Source organism: Alligator sinensis, unplaced genomic scaffold (assembly GCF_000455745.1).
Source record: "Alligator sinensis unplaced genomic scaffold, ASM45574v1 scaffold701_1, whole genome shotgun sequence".
Classification (NCBI taxonomy): domain Eukaryota; kingdom Metazoa; phylum Chordata; order Crocodylia; family Alligatoridae; genus Alligator; species Alligator sinensis.
In genome coordinates, this window is record NW_005841915.1 from 3,730,112 (window position 1) to 3,753,775 (window position 23,664).

Sequence of the window (23,664 nt, forward strand, 5' to 3'; positions counted from 1 at the left end):
CTAAGCCACAATTATACATCACACTATAATATACTCAGAGTTGAAATCTGAAATTGCAAGGTATACGATGGAAAGCAAGATATTTGTTTCTGTTCTCCAGTGAGGATTTACAGATGCTGAACATATAGATGTATAAACATCTATACATCTATTATATTCAAATGTGTAGTATTATACCACATTTTCTTGCATACAGAAGCACACACTCAAATAAAACGTGCACTTTGTTTTGCGAAGGCAAAATGCAGGGAAAAAAGGATTTGTTCCAGTCATGGCCAACTGTGAGACATTAGTGTCTAGTAAATGTGCCAAACTGTATTAGACTGTATTCTGTGATGCTACCCTTCCTGGACACACAGTTACCACGAGGACTTACTCTGTGATGCATGGTTTGGCCCCAGACCTTTGCTAAGGCCAGTAACAAGACCCTCACTTCTTTAGTGCAAGTAGTTCCTTGTACAAGTGCCTGTAAATAAACATTTGTTTTCACATCACAAGCCTCATCAAGATTTTGGTGAGCTCACTTTCTGCTTAGGGCACAAGCTACTTCTGCTTAGTGCCCAACTAATAGCCAGGACTGTTAGAGGGTTAACACAGGACTCCTCCCCGTCAGTTCACTGAGCAGACAAGCAGGAGCCATCTTGGCATTTGTATAGCTTTCACAGCATATCCAGGAGTGCTCCTTTTCAAGTGAAAAAAACAGGTTCGCCACTTAAAACAAACACACCAATTTTGAGGGTCTGATTTTGGGGGGAACCAAACTATACTGTATGTCAGAAAACAAGTGGGGGGGCGGTGTGCGCGTGTACGCACACGCGCATATATCTACCATATAGCATTGTATGGTCCACAGAATTGTTATATAGCTTCTTACTGTAATTATATCACTTGATGGAGCACAGCTGGAAAACATACATGGCAGATCCACACCAAAAGAAGCAAGCCCCCTGTGATCAGCATCCAGTAGGCTAGCAATATATGTTTTTGTGGTGTACTCTTACAGTAATAAATTGGCCTGGCATCTACTTCTCCAAGGTTTTAATACCCAATACAATAACAGAGTACCATCAATATATGCCTAATAGCAGATATAAAGTATCTGGTAGTAGTCCATCTCTCATAAAACCGCCTTTAGCCTTAATTCAAATCCATTGATTCCTATTCCAGTTAAACCTGAAGAACTTAATATGTCTTTTAATCCTTTTATTGTAAGCTAGGATAAAATTAATTTTACCCAAGAACTGTGCAAAGCCAATTAACATGATCTTTAGAGTTATTTAGTAAAGTGCTTCAAACTGTTAAATTTATCTTGACCTCGTGGTTGCACTCTCTGACTGCTTTTTAAATGAAGTAATCAATATCTCTCAGCCTTTTAAACAGTTTAAACTTCTGGAATATTTTTTCTGTTTTTTATTTAAATAGTTTAGGAAAATGTTTACTCATATTAAGGTATTCATATAAATATTTCCTCTAAATGAATATAGAATTATAGAATCATAGAATCTTGTTTTGGGTTTCAAAAGATTTTATGCTTTGAATTCGATTGTGTTCTTGTTTTGTTTTGTTTTGTTAAATTTAGGTAAATAATTAAGAAATATGTCACTTTCATTTGTGCGTAACACAAAGTCTGTTATTTTTAAAGCTTAAAATGTAGAACATTTTCTCTTTTCACCAGTGGAGCTTCTGTTTTCCACATAGGGCTATTTGAGGTTATTAATTTTCTTACTGTGATAGGGTGATCAACCGTCCTGTCAAGAAAATGGATCTCTGTGTCACCCTTTAGCATGATTAAATGGAGGTACGTTGCTGTGAGAAAATACCAAATTTTCATGAGACAAATGAAACTGTAGAAAGGACTACTTTTATAGACATTATTTCATTTTAAAATCTCCCATTTGGCTGTCAGTTTATTTGTAGGAAATCATTACAATTAATTGTATGTTCCCACTAATAATTCAAGGAAAGTAAAGGCAAAAACAATTGCTCACTCAGTGGTTTCTTTCTCTCTTCCCTTTTGAAGGGACAGAAAAACGCTGTACTACAGTGATAAGCAGGTTGAATAACAGTTAACTCTGTTACGTAGAGAAGATAATAAGATGCTCAATATTTTTTTTCTCCACTCACTTTGGTCACAGCAGTTGTTGCTTTGTTAAAATAGAGCCACAATCCTGAGATCTAGATGCTCTTGAGAATGATGACACCAAGTTGTGAGAATTGCTGAGATTTAAACTCCTATATGCTTAATACGTAGGTCATATATGCCATTGTCAAGCAATGAATTTTCTTAGTAATCTATATATGAATTATGGGATAGAAGCATCATAGCATCATTTTTAAAATATGACGACAACTGGGCGTGGGATAGTTAATTTTACCTTCAGAATGCTGGTGTTTGAAATAGGCACTTGTTAGTACGTAACTTGTTGTTTATGGAAGAAATTTGACAGGTTTATTGGATTAGGTGCATGATTTTAAGGATATTTTAAAACGTATCTTCCATGTTACAAGAAAGGGTTAACTTGATATTGCTGTAATCAAACAAAGGAAGAACAACAAGGCGGGGGGGGCGGGAGCTGGGGGAAGTTCACCAAGTGCCCCTGTTGTTTAATTTCCTACTGGAAGCAGCACATGTGTTTTTTCTTTCTTTCTTTCTTTTCTTTAAGCAGTGGCCATTGCAGAGGCTGAGCGGCTGGGGTCAATGCCTTGCCTATTGATCAGTATCCCTGCAGTCCCCTGCTCCAGCATCTGCTTCATTGGCTTCTTTCAGTGCCTGCTTCAGTACATTAGAATAGAAATCCATAACCAGAGCTGTGCTCATCCAAGCAGGGGAAGAAACTAAATTAAATGGTATAAAACAATCTTGGATCAGGAGTTTGTGCCAATTCATCTTGATCTAAGATGTCACACCGGGCTCTCTGTCTGAGCACCTGGGCTAGAGGCAGCCATAGTGAAAATAGATGGAGCTGCGATCATTCATTTGTCAGCTAAGGAGCACGGCAGCGGTTAGCAATTCCCTTCTGCAGAGGTCAGCTGACAGAACAATCAGTGCAACTGCAGAATAGAGCTTTCCTTTGAACTATTGTTATGGAGCATGCTTCTTGCTGGGATTGGGGGAGGGAAGCATGGTTTGCTTCCTGTTTCAAGTATGCTATATAAAGTGAACATTCATTATAGCAAATAAAACTCAGGTACTGCCTGTGCGTTGTGTAGCAGTAATTGTATATAGTTTATATCTTAGTATGCTCACTATTTGTATGTGTGCGCGCACGTGCATATAATATACACATATACATGCGTATATGCATATGTGGAGTGAGCGATCAAGAGTCTAGTGAGTTATTAACTATTAAAAGGGTTAAAGATAGTTTTGTTTATACTCTGTTTTCATCCTCCTTACTGGAATGGCAGTAGCTCTTCTCCTTCTCCCTCCCCCCCCATCATAGTTACATTTTTAAACTTTTTGTTTCTCTGATTGACATAGCTTCACAACAACCATTTCCCGATCTGAACTGCAATACTTGTTTTATACAGATTCTAATACTTAAGGGGGGTTTATTGTTTAGTTTTGTTTTCTTTTTTTTAAAGTACTACTTCTTTTTCTATTACCACAATAATATGAAATTCACTAGAAACTAATTCATACCTTGTTACTCTGCAAAAGCAATATTTCTCACAAAATACCAGGGGTGTCTTCCAACTTTTTAACAAAGATTTAACAATAGGCTATTATAGGAAGGATTAAGACTTCATTATGTTTGCAAACTGTATGGCCGTGCATTTTCTAGTGCGCCCTGAGCAAAGGGATGTGTCATTGCAGTCACAAGCTCCTTGCTGCTGCCAATTCTCTCCATGGCTGACTTGGACACAGGGTAACCCAGAGGTGGTCATATCCTGCCTCATCTGAGGGCAGTGACTGCATGGGGTGCTAGGCTTAGCAGGGGACAGCAGCAGCAGGCAGGTTTCCTCATTTTACACCTTCTCCCTGCTCTGCTCCCTCTGCATGTCCACGCTACTGCTGTTGCTGTCCCCAGCTGACACAGGCATGGTGAGAAGCTCAGAGTTGCTCTCACCTTGCCCCAACTTTGGGCTGCAGGGAGTAGCTATATAGGGAGCTGGGCTCAGATGGGGACAGAAGTGGTGGTATACATGTTCCTCCTCTAGCCAGTGAGGAATGTGGAAGGGGACAAAGAGCAGGCTCAGGGAGGAGGAACCAGCATGCCGCTGCCACCGTCCCCAGCTGAACCTGGCTTTCCATACAACTGCTCTCCACAGCTGCCAGATAGAACAGGGCAGGACGAGCTCTGAGGTTCCCCTCTCCCATGCCCGGGTCAGCCAGGGGCAGCAGCAGCAGTGAAAGGGCCTGCTCCCTAGTGTCCTTCATTAGTCTAGGGGCTCCAGGTCTGCATCTCTCCCATATCTCCCCATAGTCTTAGAGGTGGTATGCTGCACCCTCCTTTAGGAAATCCTGGAACTGCCCAAGGCTAAGAATTATTATTAGTAAAACTGAGTCATGATCAAATATATGGCTGCGGTACAATTTATGTTGCAGTCTCCTTTGTTTTTTTAGATTTGTTCTTTTTTTACTCAATAAATCACAAATCTTTGTAATTTGCAGTGCTTAGAATTAACAGAAAAGGTAATTTGGGATGTGTTAGATTAATAAATTAACAGATCTATATTGCAATGAGGCTTTCTCTTGATTTTTAAAAAAATTACTTGTTAATATACTGTAATTTGCATCATGACACAAGTTTGTGTTTGTTTTGTATAATTCTGTGTACTGATACTGTTTGTTAAAACTAATAATTAGCAGATGCTAGTAGCATGAAGATGCCAATAGTATCCTCCTTACTGGAAAGGCAGGAACTGTTCTTTTCCCCCTACCCCCATCATAGTTACATTTTAAAACTTTTTGTTTCTTTGCTTGACACAGTTTCACAACAACATCCTGATCTGAACTGGGATAGCTGTCTTATACAAATTCTAATACTTAAGGGTTTTTCATTCATTACAATGAAAAATATATGGCTTTAAAAGTGTCTGTTTAAAATTTGCATACAATTTCTGTGAAGATAAAAACTTATTTTTCCTAAAACACTTGTTTGAACAAGAATCCAGTTCAGAATTCACTTTCTGAAAATGATGATTTAATAACTATAATTCTATGTACATTTCTTTTCTTTCCAATGACCAAACTTGCAGGAACTCTGAAAATGGAACAGTTTTTTCTCATGAGGGGTTACTTTGTTTGTGAAAGTTGCACAGCGAACTGCAGCAAGAGGGAGAGTTAAGGGAGAGTTACTTAGACTTCCAGCCTGGACCGAGCTCTTAAAAATTGTCTGATTCTATACCTTCTTGTGGAGTGATCCTCTGAAGTTAGATGATTGTGTCTTTTTTTTTTTTCTTCTCGTTTGATTTTCAGTATATGTATGACCATTTTTAATTCCTCTTCATGTTCCTAGCTGTAGATCTTCCAGTTGATGGAAAGAACTGTTTTTTAATCCTTCTAAATATACAAAGTTCAGTTGGAGTGGCCTTTACTTCCTTAGCTGTCATCCCTGATGTTCCTTACTTTTTGTTGTAGGTTGTCTGTCTAGCCTCCCACAAATTAAAAAGATATCTACATCATATGAAGAGAGACGGAAGCAAGCTACTGCTATTGTCTTGCTAGGAGTAATTGGAGCAGAATTTGGAGCTGAAATAGAACCTCCAAAGTTACTGACCAGACCGCGCAGTTCCAGTCAGATTCCTGAAGGGTTTGGTTTAACCAGTGGTGGATCAAATTATTCCTTGGCAAGGCATACCTGTAAGTACTTTAAGCCCTGGGCTCTGAATATTTATCATACTTTACCTGTTTACAATTTTTGTTTCTTTGTTTCAATACATTTTGTTTGCTACTAATTTCATGTATGGAGAGTAGAGTAAAAGGAAAAAAGTATTAAACCTTGGGCTACTTAACACATCAAGATGAGGTAACCAGAAAATGAATACTGAAATATATACCTGAATAAGATTTAAGTTTTTGAATATATGGTGGCACTTTCAAAAGTACCTATGAAGTTAGACTCCCACCTCTCACTGAAAACAAATAAAAGTACAGTAAAACCTGTGTTAAGCAGCACTTTATTACCTGGAAAACTCTCTTAACCAGCATCCATGCGATGCAGCAAAAGCAAAACTGGAAGTACCGCTTCCGAGAGACTTCCCATTTTGCTGCCACGAGCTGAGTTTTTCTTTGCCACTTTTTTGGCCAACGGCCCAGGGCAAAGCAGCCTGTGTGGGGAAAAAGCAGCCTGCACGGGGCTCCCCTCCCTGTCCCCTGGCACACTGATGCCGGGGAGTGCACCAGACGGTGCACATTTGATTAACTGGAATATTTGATTAACCGGCATACCCCATTCCTGGGGGATGCCAGATAACACAGCTTTTACTGTACTTAAAACAAAGACTTTCAATGAGAAAGCATTAGGCATTTCTACTTTTAGACTAAATGATCTAGATTTTTAAGCATCCATTTGTTTCTGCTTTGTTTTTCTTTCCTGCAAAATACTTTTGGCTTCTTAGAAAAAGTGCTAGGTTGGAGGTGCATGGCTAGGAGACCATGAAATCTAGTCCTACTTCTCTGACTTAGTGGGCAGTCTACACATGATGCTACGTCGCCGTAGTAATGTGCTATGGTGACATAACGTCCGTGGGCAAAAACCATGATGCTGCTGCTGTTACTATAGCAGTGCGCTCCTTTGGTGTAGCATGTTGCTATGGCAGTGTAGCAGCTTAAAATAACCATGCACTGCTGGCATGGTGTAGTATGGGCTGTTACTTAACCATCATTTAGTACTTCCAAAAGGCGCCGTAGGGGCACATGTAGACATGCCCACTGACGTTTAATTTTCAGTATTTCACAACTGTTCTTGAGCAAGGCCTCCTGGCCCTATCCAAAGGCTGGCAAGTATAACATACTCCCTTCCCCTATACTTTATTGATGCTGTAATTGAGGGTCAGCAGGCCACACAGTCATATCTGGAAGAGTTGGAACCAAAGAGCTTGTTAAAGGTATTGAAAATATAGTGAGAGGTCTGGATGTACTTCATTAGGAGATTTGTGGAGGTCATCACGTCCAACCCTGTGCTCAGAAAAAGGATCATTTCTGTTTAAAATGTTCCAGTCAAGTGTTTTCTAACCTACTCTTAAAAACTTTCAAGGAAGGAGTTTCCATAAGCTCCCTAGGAAATCTGTTCCATTGCTTGACCTCCCTCACAGTTGAAGTTCTTCCTAATATCCAACTTAATTTCTCCTGTTGCATTTAGTGTCCTGTCCCTTGCAGCCAAAGAAAATACTCTCTCTCCATCCTCTTTATAATCACCAGTCAGGTATTTGAAGGCTGTTGTTTAAATTCTAACCTCCGCTCTCCACCCTGGTCTTCTCTTCTCCGGGGTTAATAATCCCAGTTCATTCAACCTTTCTCTGTAACTCATGTTTCCACTAATCACTTATGTTGCTCTCTGCTGGACCCTTTTTAATTTGCCCATGTCTTTCTTGAATTGTGGTTCCTGAAATTGGACACAGTACTGCAGGTGAGGTCTCAATAGAGCAGAAGAATCGCTTTCCCTTGGCTTGCAAGAGATACTGCTGTTAATAAAATTCAGTATGCTATTGGCCTGTCTTCCAGCAAGGGAATACTGTTAATTTGTATTCATCTTATCGTCCACTATAACTATAAATGACCTAACCAGTCATTTCCCAATCTGTATTTGTGCAAGTGATTGTTCCATCCTGAGTGCGGGACTTTTCATTTGCCCTTATTTAATTTCTTTCAGTTAATTTTGGACCATTTTTCCAATTAATCAAGGTGATTCTGAATCTTAATCCTGTCCTCCAAAATGTCTGCAACTCTATCCAGCTTGATGTCATCTGTATAGTTTCAGTGTACAGAAGCCTTCCTTCTCAGTCCAGCTTCAAACCAGAGTCAGCCCTTCAAATGCTCAGGGACTTTGAATATGTGAAAAGTTCCTAAATTAATAATCTTCCCTACAGTTGCCAGTACCATTTGATGATACCACTTGTAAGACCTAATAGAAGCACATTCAACAACACTGTACCAGGTTCAGTAGCACCTTCTGGACAGATTCCTGAGGACACTGATATGCATCTCTCTCTAGTGAAGGAAGACAGGCTCAGTATTTTCACCGATCTTCAGCATCTATAATAGGCCACACATGAGAGATTACAATATACCACAATAGATTCAATGCCAGAAATTTGTAGATGACTGTCAACTGTATATAAAAATGTATTAATAATTTATAGTAATGGCTGTCTTCTGCACTAGTGCAACCTCTGCAAGATGCCCCAGTACTTGGGTAGGAAAAAAAAAAGCAAATTATTGAAAAAGCAGTGTAGTGGCCTGGCTCGAGCTCAGTCCAGGAGGGAAAGGAGAGATGGTATTAGGAAAAGGTGAAAACCTTACTCTGAGCTACCAAGTACCCTAAGCATACCATGGATTCAAAGTGGGACAAAGCTTCATAGACCCCCTCACTGCTTTTGGTTGTACTGAAACAAGCAATGCTTTTATTGAGCTCAGCTAGCCAAGAAACTGTCCTCATACATGGGATGCTAGGGCCCTGCTACCTGATCAAATTAAAGCTGGATAGATACCATCTATAAAGTTGTTTCACACTTTCAAGCACTAACTTTGTACTGATTGGCTCTTTTTGTAGCTGGATTGTCATTTTTATCATATGATAATTACTTTGCACATCTGGCCAGTCTAAATGTATTGTGCAGTTCACCAGTTAATTGCGTAATATATGTTACGGCCTAGTTACAGCAGTCCATGCATTTGTGACAGCCACCCTGTGCTATGACAAATGAAAATGCTGATCCTGGGCAAGGTCTGATGTCATTCTTAATACCATGGTGCATCTGAATCCTCATTTTTTTTGCATTCATTTCTTACTCCTCCCTCCTCCACAAGGTAAAGCATCATCCAAGTTTATGCATCAGGTTAAAGATTGGGAGGATGAAGGGAATGGAGTAGATGTGGTGTATCTAGACTTTAGTATGGCTTTTGACAACGTCCCACATGACCTTCTCATAAAAACATTGGGAAAATGTGAGGTAGGTAATGCTACTGTAAGGTGGATAGACAAGTGGCTCAATAGCTGCAAGCAAAGAGTAATTATAAATGGATCCATGTCAGAATGGCAGGAGGTTTTGAGTGGAGTCCCACAGGGGTCTGTCCTAGGCCCAGTGCTGTTCAATGCGTTTATTAACAATTTGGATGCTTGAATGAGCTTTTTGAGCAAATTTACAGACCCAAAACTTGGAAGGTTTTTGAATATGCTGGAGGACAAGAGCGCTATTCAGAAGAATCTTGACAGATTGGAAAGCTGTGCTATACAGCCAACAGGATGAAGTTCAGTACTGACTACTGCAAGGTACTGCACCTCAGGAAGAATGATCAAAACCATAAACATTAAGATGAGTGACATCTGGCTAGAAGGCAGCACTACAGAGAAGAATCAGAAGTCCTTTGGATCACAGACTTGACATGAGTCTCCTGTGTGATGTAGTCACACAAAAGGTGAATGCAGTTTTAGGCTGCATCAATATAAGCAGTAGGTGCAAGACACAAGGAAGGTGATAGTGTCTTTACTCAGCACTAGTTAGGGCTCCTCTAGAGTATTGTGTGCAGTTTTGGGCTCCGCATTTTAAAAAGGACATAGAGAATTTAGAAATGGTCCAGAGGCATGTGATAAAAATGATAAATGATTGGAAAGACAAGTCATACAAGGAGAGGTTGAAGGAAAAAGGCATGTTCAGCTCGTGGAAAAACAGTTTGAGGGGACATGATAGCAGTCTTCAAATATCTGAAGGGCTCCCATAAAGATGAAGAAATATGCCTTTTCTCTCTAGCTTCAGAGAGTAGGATGTGGACCAATGGCTTGAAATTGCAGTGAAATAGGTTTAAACTGACTATTGGGAAAATCTGCAGTGTTAGAACAGCAAGGCAATGCCTAGACTGCCTAGGGAAGTTGTGGAATATCCATCATTGAAGGTTGTTAAGAGGTTGGATAAGCATTACTTAGGGATGACCTAGGACAGGGCTGTCCAACTTCTGGGCAGCCAGGAGCCACAGTCGGCAGTTCCAGGAGCTCCAAGCCCAGGGCCACTTGCAATGTGGGTGATCTCACCAGGCTCCTCGTTCCACCTCCCTCTGCTGCTGCGCAGGCAGCCCTGCTTCCTCCCCACTCCTTCCTTGCAATACAGTAAGCCTTACTTCCCCCACCATATATACAGCACTTTCCCCCTCCTCTCTTCCCCAGCCACATGTCCACCTTCAGTGTGGGCAGCCTGGCTCTTGCCTTTCTCACAGACAGTGCATGCAGCACAGGCATCCCAGCCCCTTCCCACTGCACTGCCCCTTCTCCTGGTGCAGGGGAAGGAAGTAGAAGCCAGAGGAGGGCAGGGGAGCCTGAGGAACCCAACTACTGTGGCAAGCCCAATCATGGAGAAGCAGCGGCAGCCATGTTGGGAGCCCACAGGCCACATGCTAACCCTTTGGGGCCTTCTTGCAGCCCGTGGGCCACCAATTGAATAGCCCTGATCTAGGAGCATCTATGCCTGGACTGGTCTGTAAAGAGTAACAAGTGGATTGCTAGGAGATAATGAGAAGAGCTCTGCTGCCTAAAGCAGGTGGATATTGGTAAGGACCATGCTCAGCAGCTAGACAGTTGAGCAGATGTCCACAACTGGCTTAGTTATCCCAGTTCTTTTAATCTTTTTTCATAATTCTGTGTAGGAGATACAGAAATGAGAGTCCTGGATGTCCAGTAATAGGGTAGGATGTGCTGAGTGTCTCCAGGTTGCATGGAGGGTGTTTGGTTTTCCCCTGCGGCTAGGAAGGAATTTTACCCTCTTGTTGATACCATGTTTCAGTCCTTGGAGTGATCTTTCATATCTGGATCCTTCCTGGTTTTTGTTGTCAGGCACAACAATTTAGTCAGTTGGCCTCAGTCCCATTCCACCACTATCAGATGGGAAAGATGGCTGGCCGCTTTCAGAATCAGCTTGGCCACCTGGTCCCCAGTCGACAGTTGCACTTTCACGGTTAGTTTGAACTGAGTGTCTCCAGACATGCTGGTTACAGAGATATGCTCTATGATTGATAGCTGGGTGGAGTCCACGAACCACTTACGAACAAAGGTCTTCCCAGAGCCTGAATCTGAGGCTCAGAGCCTGGATATTAGAGCTGTGTGAGGCTTCGGTTGCTGATTTGATTTGGAGGAGATTCGGCCCAAATCGGTGGCCGAATCTCTGAATCGAATCAGGAGACCCTTTAATCTCTCTGAATCAAATCGGAAACCTCTGAATCAATTCAGAGAGATTTGACGATTTGGCCATAGACACGGCTTTATATGTTTTTATATGCCAGGCGCAGCTTGTAAATGCTGAGATGGTGGGGTAGATGGAGAGTCCCATGGGATCATGGGGAAGGGGGTGGCCCCCTGCGTGCTTGGCGGTGGACCCAGAAATGTACCAGAAGTACTTCCAGTCCACTTCTGGGTCCACTGCAGAGCACGTGGGGGACCCCCACGCCCTGGCTCGGCAACTGGTGTCTCCTGCATCTGGGGGGGGAACCTGGGGTCCCCCCGTAGCCGATCACTGAGCTGGGGAGAGGCGGGGGAGAGGGGGAGCCGCTGAGCATGTGGGGTACCCCCCCCCTGCACTCCCGTGGGACACTCCATCCACACCGCCATCTTAGCATTCACGAGCTGCGCCTGGTGCCTCGAGGTACATAGGAAAAACATAAAGTTGTGTCTATAGCCAAATTGCTGATTCTCTGAATCGGAATCAAATCTTCAGATTCAGCTTCAGCCAAATCGAATTGGGACAGTGATCCAAATCAGCAAATCAAATCCCCCGAATTGGACCAAAGCCAAATCAAATGCTGCCCACTTTGCACACACCTACTAGATATCCCCTGTTCTCATGGGATCGTATAGACTTTCTGCTCTGGGATCTCTGTCTGGACCTCTGAGATCCCAGATTTTACATAACTACTGTCCATAAATGGGCAATCCCAGCAGCAGTGGCTGGGCTGTCCACATGAAAAACAGATCAAGGGTTCCCCTTTCTCTTGGCCTGGTACTATTCCCTGGAAGTAAGTAGGGAAGAGGAACCTCTTCACTTCCTAACTCAGTGGTCCAAGTTTGAGCCCACTATTGACACTTAAAGGATTAAAGCAAAAGTCCCAGATTTGGTGCATGGTCTACACCTAACAGCCCATGAATTATGGTAGGTCCTTCTTGTTTTAAATTTATGTCTCATTTGGCCCATCCCTTTTGGCCAGGCCAGGTATTTCTCACACTCTGATTCAACTTCCAGAATGTCCTCCACAAGGTAGACTGCCTGCTTAAGATCAGCAAATACATGCCCAGGCCTCCCTGGTAATTTCTGCTGAAACTGTGCCAAAGTTACCAACTCCACAACTTTGGCTAACTGCAACTGCAGTTTTAGCCACCAGGTGCACTGCAGCTGCTCAGGCCAGGGATATGATTTAAATGGCTCTTGCCGGAACCAGCATCAGTATGTTTCTCCCATGAGTCTCATGTAGTTTTAAAGTAGCAGCCTTGAGGGTGTCATAGTTTTATATGCCCTCAGCTCCCAGAGCCCAGCAAGCTGCCTGAGCTTCCCTAGTAAGGTATTGGGCTAGCTGTCTCAGCTATCTGGTCGAAAGATTCTAGAAAAGCCTTGGCCTTATCATCAGGTCCCATTTTGTGAGAGTTTCATGCCCCTCTGAGTTAGGACAGTAACTATGCAGACTAACTCCTGCACTCACCCATGCACGAGGCTTCTCCTGGTTCAGTAGCTGAAGTATAAAGTGCTGCTGCTCCCCTCACAATCTCTGTTGCAACTGCTGCTATTAAATCTGGAGCTACTGGAAGACCTGTTGCTGCTGCTGCTGCCGAAGGCCCTCCAGCTATTTTAGCACAGCCTCAATATCAGGCTTGTCAACTGTCCATAAATTTACTGACACTCCGTAAATAACCAGACTGAAAATGCGTGTGTGTAAATTCTGTAAAAAAAAAAAAAAAAAAATCGCACCATCGGTAAATCAGTAAAAACAGTTCTGCAAAATCATCTCTGTAAAAGCACAGAGTTTAGAAGATCCAAGGTCGGAAAACAATCTTAGTCACATTGTTAAAGCACAGAAGTGTTACCTGGTATCTGAGCTGGAGCTCAGTGCTCAGCAGGTAGCTCTTCTTGGAGCTTTGCGATTTTGATGCTGCTCCTGGTACTGCCTCCCTTCTGCCTTTAGCAGTGCTGGATGGCAGGTAAGCGCAGTGGTCTTTCTTGAGAGGTCTGTGCTGAGACAGAGGGAGTAGAGGTAGTGTGACTAAGGCTGGGAGGGGCAGCATGGTGCAGGGTACTGTCAGGGATATTGGGGCATGGGAGTTAATACCCTTGGGGAAGGGGCAGTGTGGTGCAAAACCATTTCTGTAATCAAGTAGGGTTATTCACCAGTAATTGCAATTTTTAAGATGTGAGTTTCCTTTGCATACTGCCTGAATCCCAGCTTTCCTTTCTGTTCTGCTTCCAGTTCCTAATGTTTAATTCCAGAAGGAGGTGCTCTTGTGTTCACTAAGTACTGCTGTAAATAAGCAGAGTTCAGACTACAGCTTTTCAGAAGCACCCTTTCTTTTACCTTCACATTATATGTGGTAGGCAAATGCATGTCTGAAACAAGTATATGTTGTTTTACATGACATTACATTAAATTACATTAAAAACATTTCAACACCCTTTAAAATGATTGCTACTTTCTAACTCAGGTTAACAGTTAGGGAAGCTGATGCTCAAAATAAGCAAATTTCTTCTGGAAACAAATTTCAGGACCCAAACATTACAAAGTAACAGGTGTTATTCATTTCTCTTCCCATTTATGCATTTCTGGACCTCTCTAGCCTCTGATCTAGACCAAATACACATAAGCAGCAACATCATTTGGTGACTGTGTAACTGTCAGTCAGCCGGAAGAAGGCATACCAGCTTCAGCCACCCAGACAACAAGCATTTCTTTCCCCTATGTCACCCATGTCAAAGATATGGCTTGCAGGCTGGAGCCATATTTTCAGGCCCACAGTGCTCCTGTGGGTTTCAGGTTGGCTCTGCATGCCACGTGCAGCACACTGGCCCCACCACCATGTGCTGCAAGCAGAGCAGGTCTTGCACATTTGTAGCACACCTGGGGCATGCATACGGGGTGGTCAGAGCCAGCCTTGGGCATGCATATGGGGTGGTCTGGGATGCACATGTGGGGCCAGTCCAGAGGATGCCCACAAACCAGCTCCAGCCACCACATTCGACATGCAGGGCTGGTCCAGTGTCGGCATCACATGCAGTGACCAACCCAGATAGGAGCCACATGTAGGGCTGGGGCCAGTATGTGCTACATGTGACATGCAAGGCTGGTTCAGGGCTCACACCACATGTGGCACCCATACTGGACAGGCCCTGCATGCTGACTGCAAGCATACAGGGTTAGTCTGTGGGCCCGGTCCAGCCCAATGGACTAATCTGAATGAGTTTGATACCCCTGCCTTACATGATAGCTGTTGTGGGATTCATGGAAAAGTTTGCTTGGCTGAATAGCTAGGTTGTTCCACCAACCTTTTATGTGGCAACATCTGTTGGAACTGCATTTCTTGTCATTTTTCTCCTTTTAATACCAGATTAATCTCCATAGTCTGCATTTTATGTCACACGAATGATATATTTGGGACTAGGGTGGACACTGATGCACCCCCGGAATACAGGACATGACCTCCTGAGGTCCCTTCTACCCCTCATTTTCTATGATTCTATGACTTTTAGAGAAGTGTGTGTGTGTGTGTGTGTGTGTGTGTGTGTGTGTGTGTGTGTGTATCTCAACAGTAAGGGAATGTGAAAAGTTATAGCCAAAATGCACATTGTTTTCCTCTTAAATTAATTCAAAATAACCCATTCAAAAATAATTTTAGCACCTATGGCATTATGTTGTAGCATTTGACAATGGTATGAAATGCATACATCATGATTTACAGTATTTTTTAAAATACACATTAATTGTGATGTTGCTACTGTGAGAGAGGCATTGTTTAGAAATTCACATGGTGACCTTGCCTGACATCTCGCATTAATCTCTGTTGACCTTACAAATGGTTCATGAGATATTTAATTATAAATGCCACCCAAAGAATTTCTCATTATAGATGCACCACATCACACCTAAACTGCAGCTAATGTTATGTTTTTGAAGTTAATGGGCTGATAAATCTGAATGACTGTTCTGTCCTGAATATGAAAATACTTTGTTCCATTGTTAATGCAGTATATTTTTCAAAGCATCTGCCATCAATATAGTTATTAATGATAAGCATTTTGCAGTATAACTCAGTCAATGTCATGTGAAACAACATGCCTAAAGGGATTATGTTTTTGTGCATTTTTGTGATTATATCTATCCTAGTATCTTTCAAAGGGTAATTTTAGGGTTTCTCTGTTATACGATACAAAATGGCCATAATTCCAACCTTTGTTAATTCTAGGTCCAACATTATAGGCCATCCCAGAGTTAGGATCTTACTTTTCAGATAGCATCCATCATAGTTTTTTGTTTTTGAAGAGGCTTTGAAGCAAAAACCTGAATCAGCGCAGTGTCCTTTGTCTCAGAGTTGTACCTTTTGTGGTTGTAATGAAAACCTGTTCAAATTTGACAGAGTTATTTAAGCCTTTTGAAGAATTGCAGTAGAAATTTACTTGAGTTTAATGGTTAAAATATGCAAAGATGCCAACCTAATTGTCTATGCTCAAGGTTCTTGCAGCTCTTAGTGCTGAACAGACTGTACATCTGTCATCCCCATGGAGTGACTTGTCATGTTCTATCCCTCACTGATCCTCATGTCAGAGGATTGCAAATGGATGTGCCACATCCAACCCAGAACCACAGAGTGAAACCTGGCTTTATCTGGCAAGGTGCAACAGGCTGAGCACTGGAACTAATAACCTGTCCCTCCTGTGCTCTCCTGCTCCCTGTTGCTGTGGCAGGAGACTGGGATGGGGAAAGAAGTGGAAATGGGGAGGTCAGTAGGGAGAGAATGACTGGAAGCAGTTTGGGGAACAGAAGGAAATCAAGGAGTTGAGGGATGGAGGGAATGGGAAGGTCCTGTAAAGAGCCTGGGATTGGAAGTCCAGAGAGCAAGGAAATTGAGACTGGGATCAGTCGGAAGAGAAGAATCTGGTACAGTACTGGCTAATTAAGGAGAAAAGAACTGGGTGAGTATTTGTGACAGTTCAAAAGGAAAGAGGTGAAAAGGTCAAGCTTGGGGGACAGGTAGCATAATAGGCAAAAAAGCAACCGCTCGAGCATGGTTTTCTTCATTACCTGGAATGGAACCTAAGATCTCAAAGTACTATCATTTCTGAGCTGTCAGCAAACATCTGTGAAACTCACTGGCCAAGTGCCCTATCCTTTAGTTTTTTCCCACATAGAGTACAGCAGTCTTACTTACTGCAATAATTTATTGTTCAGGTGTTCCCACCCTGGTAGTGATCCACGTGGGCCTTTGTTTACTCCTACTTCACTGAGATGCTTTTTCAGTTTGCTGCTTAAGAAATCCAGAAAATTACATACACAGAACCTATGGCAGAAGAAAGTGAAGATTGCAAAGAGGACATTCAAAAGTGAGAAAATAGCAGAATTCATGTTGCCAACACAAACCTAGGTTTTGAGGGTTGGATGAATAACTGGACACTGTCTCAGAATGCAGCTGGAATAAATTCTGCTTGCACACATGCCACCCCAGGGGACCTGCTACCAAAGGGACCCTGGGCATGTGGGTTAGTTGGGACACCCAGGGTTTCTTCCCTAATTCAAAATAGGGTCCCAAAAAGGGATCACAAATAGTCCCTTTGTGTTTACACATTATGATTCAATATTTGTTTACATGATTGCATACTATCTTTCCTACTGTCCCTGGACCTCATTTAGATATGGAATGGATGATGCCTGCCTTATGATCAATTCAGCACTTTTTTTTTTCTTGTTGAGTCAGTAGTACCATGCCTTATATCTGATTTCTCATTTCCTTGTACGCTTTTCTATGGTGCTCTTCACTGTAGGTGAGTACTTCACAAACACTGTCCCAACTGTCAGCGGAGGGTTCGGGATTGAGAGTATGGTCGGGGGTAGAAAGGTAAGAAAGGTTTATTGACTTAACAAAAACATGACTATGCACAGATAACAAAACAACAGACAGACAATAATAATTCGTGTCGGCAACTTATTGGCAGTCCCCTCTGATGCCTGATGTTACAACAAGTTTCTCTTCCGCAAAGCTTAGCGAAGTCAGGTATCCCCGATCAACGCTGTCCGAGGAGTACTGGGAAGGGCCCTGGCATTCAGTCCTTGGGCTTCTCGAGGTCCATGGTCCCACTGATCCAGGCTAGCAGCTAATCTTCAATCAGTACTTCTTTCACAGAGCTACATCTTCCTTCTAAATGATTTCTGGATGTGCCAGCCAATTTATAATTTCTGAGCTGTGCTGATAACTTACAGCCATTTGGATTCTTTTTACTTCAACTGTCTTTAGACTAACCAATAGCAATACAAGCCTTGCATTCTTTTGATAAGGTTAATTTTAACTATGTCACAGGGCCTTACTGCTTCAAAGCTTTGCTAAATTTCCTAGGCCTTACTTTATACAAGGCCTCACTACATCTTAGACTTTAATTAGGCTCTTAGCAGTAACATATAGCTTAATATCTGAACAAATGATAGAAAAACACTTGGTCTAATCTTCATAGAGCCTTCAGCAAGCACCTTTATCACAGACATAATTTTCAGCTGTCACACTCCACCCCCTGCTTGCTGAAGCACTATGATAGCTACAGTTGAGATGCCAAAGCTACATGCACTACGTGAGATAATGGGGACGGATTTTAACCTGTGATCTCCACCAGGGTGTGGCGTTATACACAGGCGGTGTCGGGGCCTCCCATGGGGAAATGGCCAGAGATAATAGTGAACGCTCCATTCTCTCACAGATCACTTTATCTTTCCCTCCTTGGAAGCCTGTAACCATGCTTCACCTCCCAGACAGCGAAAGAGTTCCCACTGTTGCTCGTGGAGGCGAAGTTGTACCGGATTGATGAAACAGCACTGCCCTGGCAAAATCATAGCACTAATTTGCTTTAGGAACCCCACTGGTATAAAAGGATGGGCATAAGTAGTGGAGACTTGTGGATACAGCCTCCTTCTAGTTGTATTAAAGTGGATACCATTCCACCACACCTCTGTATAGGTATGATTCACAAACTGTGTAATAACTTTGTTTCAACCTGCTGCATGCCCTCCCACCTGGTGGGCTTCGCACCATCTCTGGAGAGTGGTGTCAGCCATAGGAATGGGAGGGGGTAGATTCTCCCATAAATGCAGTGGCTCAAGAGGCTGAACAGATGCAGAATGCACAATCAGGGGCACAGAATCAGGGGTGTTGAGCTCAACGGGGTTTCCCTCAGGAAGTATGTAACAACAAACCCCTAAATGAACAGAGCTACAACAATTAGCTCCCCTCCGACAGTTAGCCATTCCAGTCTTCATGTAGGGAATATACCCAAGATAATAATTGGTGCCACAAGTGCACTGACAGTTACCACCTTGCCAGTCAACTATCCTGTTTCTTCCACTTAAAGACCAGGACTTCGCTTGGTCTGGGGTGGCAGGTTTCTTCCAGTATGGATACTGTGGCTGGACCACGTGAGGGTCATCTGAGCGTGTTTCCAGGGGATGTTCTTCAGGGTCAGGCCAGTCCTTGAGGTCTTCAGGAGCAGGTTCATTAATATCTGGGTAATAAGGAGGATAGTAGCCACGCCCTACCCAGGAAACACAATAAGGCATTAATAAAAAGAGTACAGTTATAACAGTCCACCACTTCATGGTGCCAGTCAATTCAGACCGGTGACAGAGCAGGACTCGTCTTCAGTGGCAGGCTGAATTAGGAATGGCTATGGCTGCATTTGTGGAGAGATCCAATTTGTTGGAACAAGACAACAAGGAGCTTGGCTCCTGTTAGACAAATCTGACTTAAATACTCACCATGTATTATGCATATTTTTTGCCAATAGTGTCCCCTCCCATTTATCTCCCTGGGGATGCTTCACTACCATCTGATCTCCTGCCTGGAGCTTTCCCGGGTCACCATCCCTAGGTCGCTCCACTGCCGGCTCATGGGGACCACCCAATCCAAAGGCCTGTTGCATAGGGCTACCTCCCAGACGGGGTCGGTTATTGGCCCAACTGATAGCTCAATCCAGGTGCAAGTCCCAGTCTTTAAGAGCTTGGCCAGCGGCTAACTGCAAATTGCATTTGAGGATGCCATTGGCTCGCTCTACCAATCCGTTAGGCAGCGGATGGTATGGGATGTGATATGTCCGTAACATGCCATGTTTTGCGGTCCAGTCATACACAAGATGATTGCGGAAGTGATTGCCATTATCACTCTGCAGGTCTATGGGTGGTGGATACACAGCTAGCAGTTTCCAGTGCTGCACAAGTAGCCTGGGCTCTAGCTCTCGCCGAGGCGCAGACAAACATTATCCTCTTGATAACTTCTACGGCTACAAACACGTACTGTCGCAACATATCTTTGATATTAATGGATCCTATCCATGCAGGCTTATAACACCGGATGCTTTCTGTCAAGACTGGTAGTGACGGGACGGCAGCCATCAAAGGGTCAGTATTAGTATTCAAAGCTCGAAAATCAATAGTTAGCCACCACCCTCCATTTGGTTTATGCACTGGCCACACTGGATTGTTACACGGAGAATGGGTTAGGATAATAGTTCTGTCCTCTAACTGCTGGCTGATAATACACTGGATAGGTTGTGTGGCCTCGGGGGGAGTTCGATACTGGGGTCTGTGTACTTTCATGGGAGGCAGGGTTAGTGTGATCATGCTACATCAAGTTACAGCCGTTATAGCCATTTCCTCAGGTTTCTGGTGAGGCACTGCGCACCAAAACTGCCAATTTTTTCACTCAAGGGGAAACCGCTGTCGTCTTAGTACATTAAGTTCCAGTAAGTTTGTTCCCCCTTTAAGTATTACTGCTGCTGCCATTACCTTAGAGCCATTAGGTAATGTGGAGTTTTCTCGGACCAGATGTTCTGGTCGTCTGGTGCCTCCAACTCCAATTACTTGATAAGGGTTTCCTTTCTCCCCCTTCCAATCTGCGGAATCTAAAATGCAAATCTGGGCACCCGTGTCCAATAGCATATCAATTGACTTTTCACTTTTATTTAATTGAATCTGTACAGGTATCCGAATTAAGGGGTCAATATTAACTTTAGATACCGGTCCCCCGCCCACTATTGCCCTCATTGTGGCCCCTTTCTTTGGGGTTTGGGTTGGCCGGGCTCCCTAGGCCACATAATCAGGGTGGGTAAAGGCTGGCGGCCCTGCATGTGCCTGGGAAAATGTTGACAGTTCTGCCCTCAGGGCAGAGAATCCATCTGGTGACCCTGCTGGTGGTGCAGACAGCTCCGCTTTTGGGCTTGCTTTTGCAGTGTTTAGCCCAAAGCCCTCGCAAAACACTGGTGGGCAATCCATCAATTTGCACCTTATTAAAATGGGCAGCTAACAAGTCTTCCCACATTTCCTCGCAGAGTCTTGGGCTAGCCTTCCCCAGCTTTTTCCTACAATTCAGGGGGGTCAGGGGGTTTGTCTTTTGCTGAGGCCACCACCATGGCCTTGGCAGTTCTCGTCGGCTTAGCCAGCCCTGGCTTCTGCAAAACGGGTAAAAGCTGCACTAATTGCCGGATCACATCTCTTACTGGGTGATTCACTGCCTCTGGCTCCAAGGCCAACAGGGTGAGGTGCACTCTGTTGGTGCTCATTGGCAAAACCTCTTCCACAATGGTGCTGTCATGACTTCTGAATCTGGTGTGAAAGTCCAAACTGCTGCACGAATTATTTCAGTTAGTGCTAACTAATACAAGCAGCGGACAGCTTCTTCTAAAGTGGCCCATGCCCCAGGGGCAGGGTTAAGCTCTTCTTCCATATTACCATAACTGACCACAGTTGCCTGAAGCACGGCAGAAAACAAAGTAACGTTTTCATCACCTCCTGCAAACTGATTTAACTGGAGCTGAGGGCGCAGAATGATTTGTGCGGCTTCAGCTCTACTTGCTAAAATTGCAAATGCCCCCTTCACTATACATTTCAACTAGCCAGTCTATTACTGGCTCTTCTGGCTTGAACTCATGCTGCTTTTGTATATTTTTAATCTCAGCATGGGCAAAGGAATGCAGCTCTGTTCGGGGATTCTTTCCTTGTGGCCCAGAATGAGTTATCACTACGGGAGAAACTTGGCTGAGTTCTTCCCTCTGGGCAGGGACATACGTGGGTGGTTCAGCACCAGGCTAGTCATCAATCTCCTCCCCTCCATCAGTCTCTTCCCCTTGAACTCCCCAGAGCTTAACTTCCGGTTTCTCCCCATACAGACACTGCTGCACCTTGTGGAATGATGGCTTCACAGCCTGTGCTAACTGCGCCCTCTTCTGGAGGGAAGCGGCCACATGCGCTATCACAATTTTTCCTTCCCTCCATTCTAATGTTTCCAAGTGGCTCTGCGTAGCTCGCGCAGCCTCGCACACCACGCTGTTGGAATCTCTCGCATCTTCTAACTCCTTACTTAGCCGGGTGACCTTTTCCCGTAGCTGGGCATTCTCTTCAACCCCTAACTGCAGGCATGTGGCCAGCAGCCATGACAAGCACCCCTTCTTGGGCTTACCCTGAGCAGCAGTAGCAAACCTAGGACAATGATCGGGTACAGTTCCCGGGTCGCTCCAGGCAGGTTTCAACCTATCTTTATGCCCCCGGGACTCTCCATCCCTGTCACTTCCTTAAGCAGAGCCACCAGTGGGGCCCATGCAACTCCCTCCTTTCTGACCTTTCTCTCCGAACCAGAGTCCCTCGATCCTGTTTGTGATGCCAGTTTATGTCCCAGCTGCGTGTGGAGGGTTTGATATTGAGAGTATGGTCGGGGGTAGAAAGGTAAGAAAGGTTTATTGACTTAACAAAAACACAACTATGCACAGATAACAAAACAGACAGACAATAATAATTCATGTCGGCAACTTATCGGCAGTCCCCTCTGATGCCTGATGTACAGCAAGTTTCTCTTCTGCAAAGCTCAGCGAAGTCAGGTGTCCCCAATCAGTGCTGTCCAAGGGCTACCGGGAAGAACCCTGGCATTCAGTCCTTGGGCTCCTCGAGGTCCACGGGCCCACTGATCCAGGCCAGCAGCTAATCTTAAATCGGTACTTCTTTCACAGAGCTACATCTTCCTTCTAAATGATTTCTGGATGTGCCAGCCAATTTATAATTTCTGAGCTGTGCTGGTAACTTACAGCCATTTGGATTCTTTTTACTTCAACTGTCTTTAGACTAACCAATAGCAATACAAGCCTTGCATTCTTTTGATAAGGTTAATTTTAACTATGCCACAGGGCCTTACTACTTCAAGGCTTTGCTAAATTTTCTAGGCCTTACTTTATACAAGGCCTCACTACATCTTAGACTTTAATTAGGCTCTTAGCAGCAACATATAGCTTAATATCTGAACAAGTGACAGAAAAACACTTGGTCTAATCTTCATAGAGCCTTTAGCAAGCACCTTTATTACACAGACAATTTTCAGCTGTCACAAAACACCACTAACTTTTTTTTTTGCACAATAACTATGTAAGGTGAGTGAGTACTATCTGCATTTTACAGATGGGGATCTGAAATAGAGACGTTAAAATACCTACTAATTTTGGGCACCCCATTTTGGACCCCTGGAACTTTATTTTTCAGAGTACTTAGTAGTATATAACACTTAATGTGTTCAAAGCACATCTTCCATTCACTAAAGTGGCAGTGATTAAGTACAGACTGACCTCTTCTGTCCTTGTCCCCTGAAGCATGTCCATGCCTCAGTAATCCCATACCCCCAGCTTCTCATCCATGTACATTACAATCAGACCATTTCTCCTCCAGCTTGCCTGAGATGGAGCAGTGACAGTGAGTGTGGGGGAGAGTTTCCCTGATGTGACGGCCTGGTATCCAGTGCCCCAGCAGCTGAAGAATAACTTGAAGGGGGGGTTCTGCTTGGCCCTCGGAGTCACCCTGCTCCGTCATTTTGTGGAGACCACATGTCTACAGACTTGTTGGGAAAGTGTGGTGGGGAGAGACTGTTCACTGCTGGCAGGGGTTGGGAATTAAACTCAAAATATTTTATAAGCCTCTATTGATTGTGCGTGAACTGCAATTTTTCTACGCTAAATTTGGATAGATTCAATGAGCAGCAAAAGGCACATCCCTGACACTGCAGTAGTGTCCCCTCCAAATTTTGACTCACTTCTTCAACGCATGGTGTAGCTGAAGTTTTTCAGTGAAACAAACCAAACTTTTTTTTATGTGGGCAAGGCAACATATTTAAGCTCATTGTTAGAAATGGCTAACCCATTTTTCTTTTCCTGGAAGCTTCCAAAAATACAGCTTTAGAGAAATCTCAGGCAAGCTATTTTGGCTGAACATTTTAAAGAACAGAAAACAGGGTCTTAAAATAAGAAGTGTTA

At 43.6% G+C, this 23,664-nt stretch overlaps 1 protein-coding gene across 1 annotated transcript in view; it reads left to right on the forward strand.

The window, feature by feature from the left end:
* WDR7 (WD repeat domain 7) overlaps nt 1–23,664 on the forward strand; it is a 312,876-nt gene that overhangs the window by 152,941 nt on the left and 136,271 nt on the right. Inside the window, 1 exon segment of the mRNA XM_025198163.1 lies at nt 5,585–5,806. Coding sequence (XP_025053948.1) covers nt 5,585–5,806 — 222 coding nt within the window.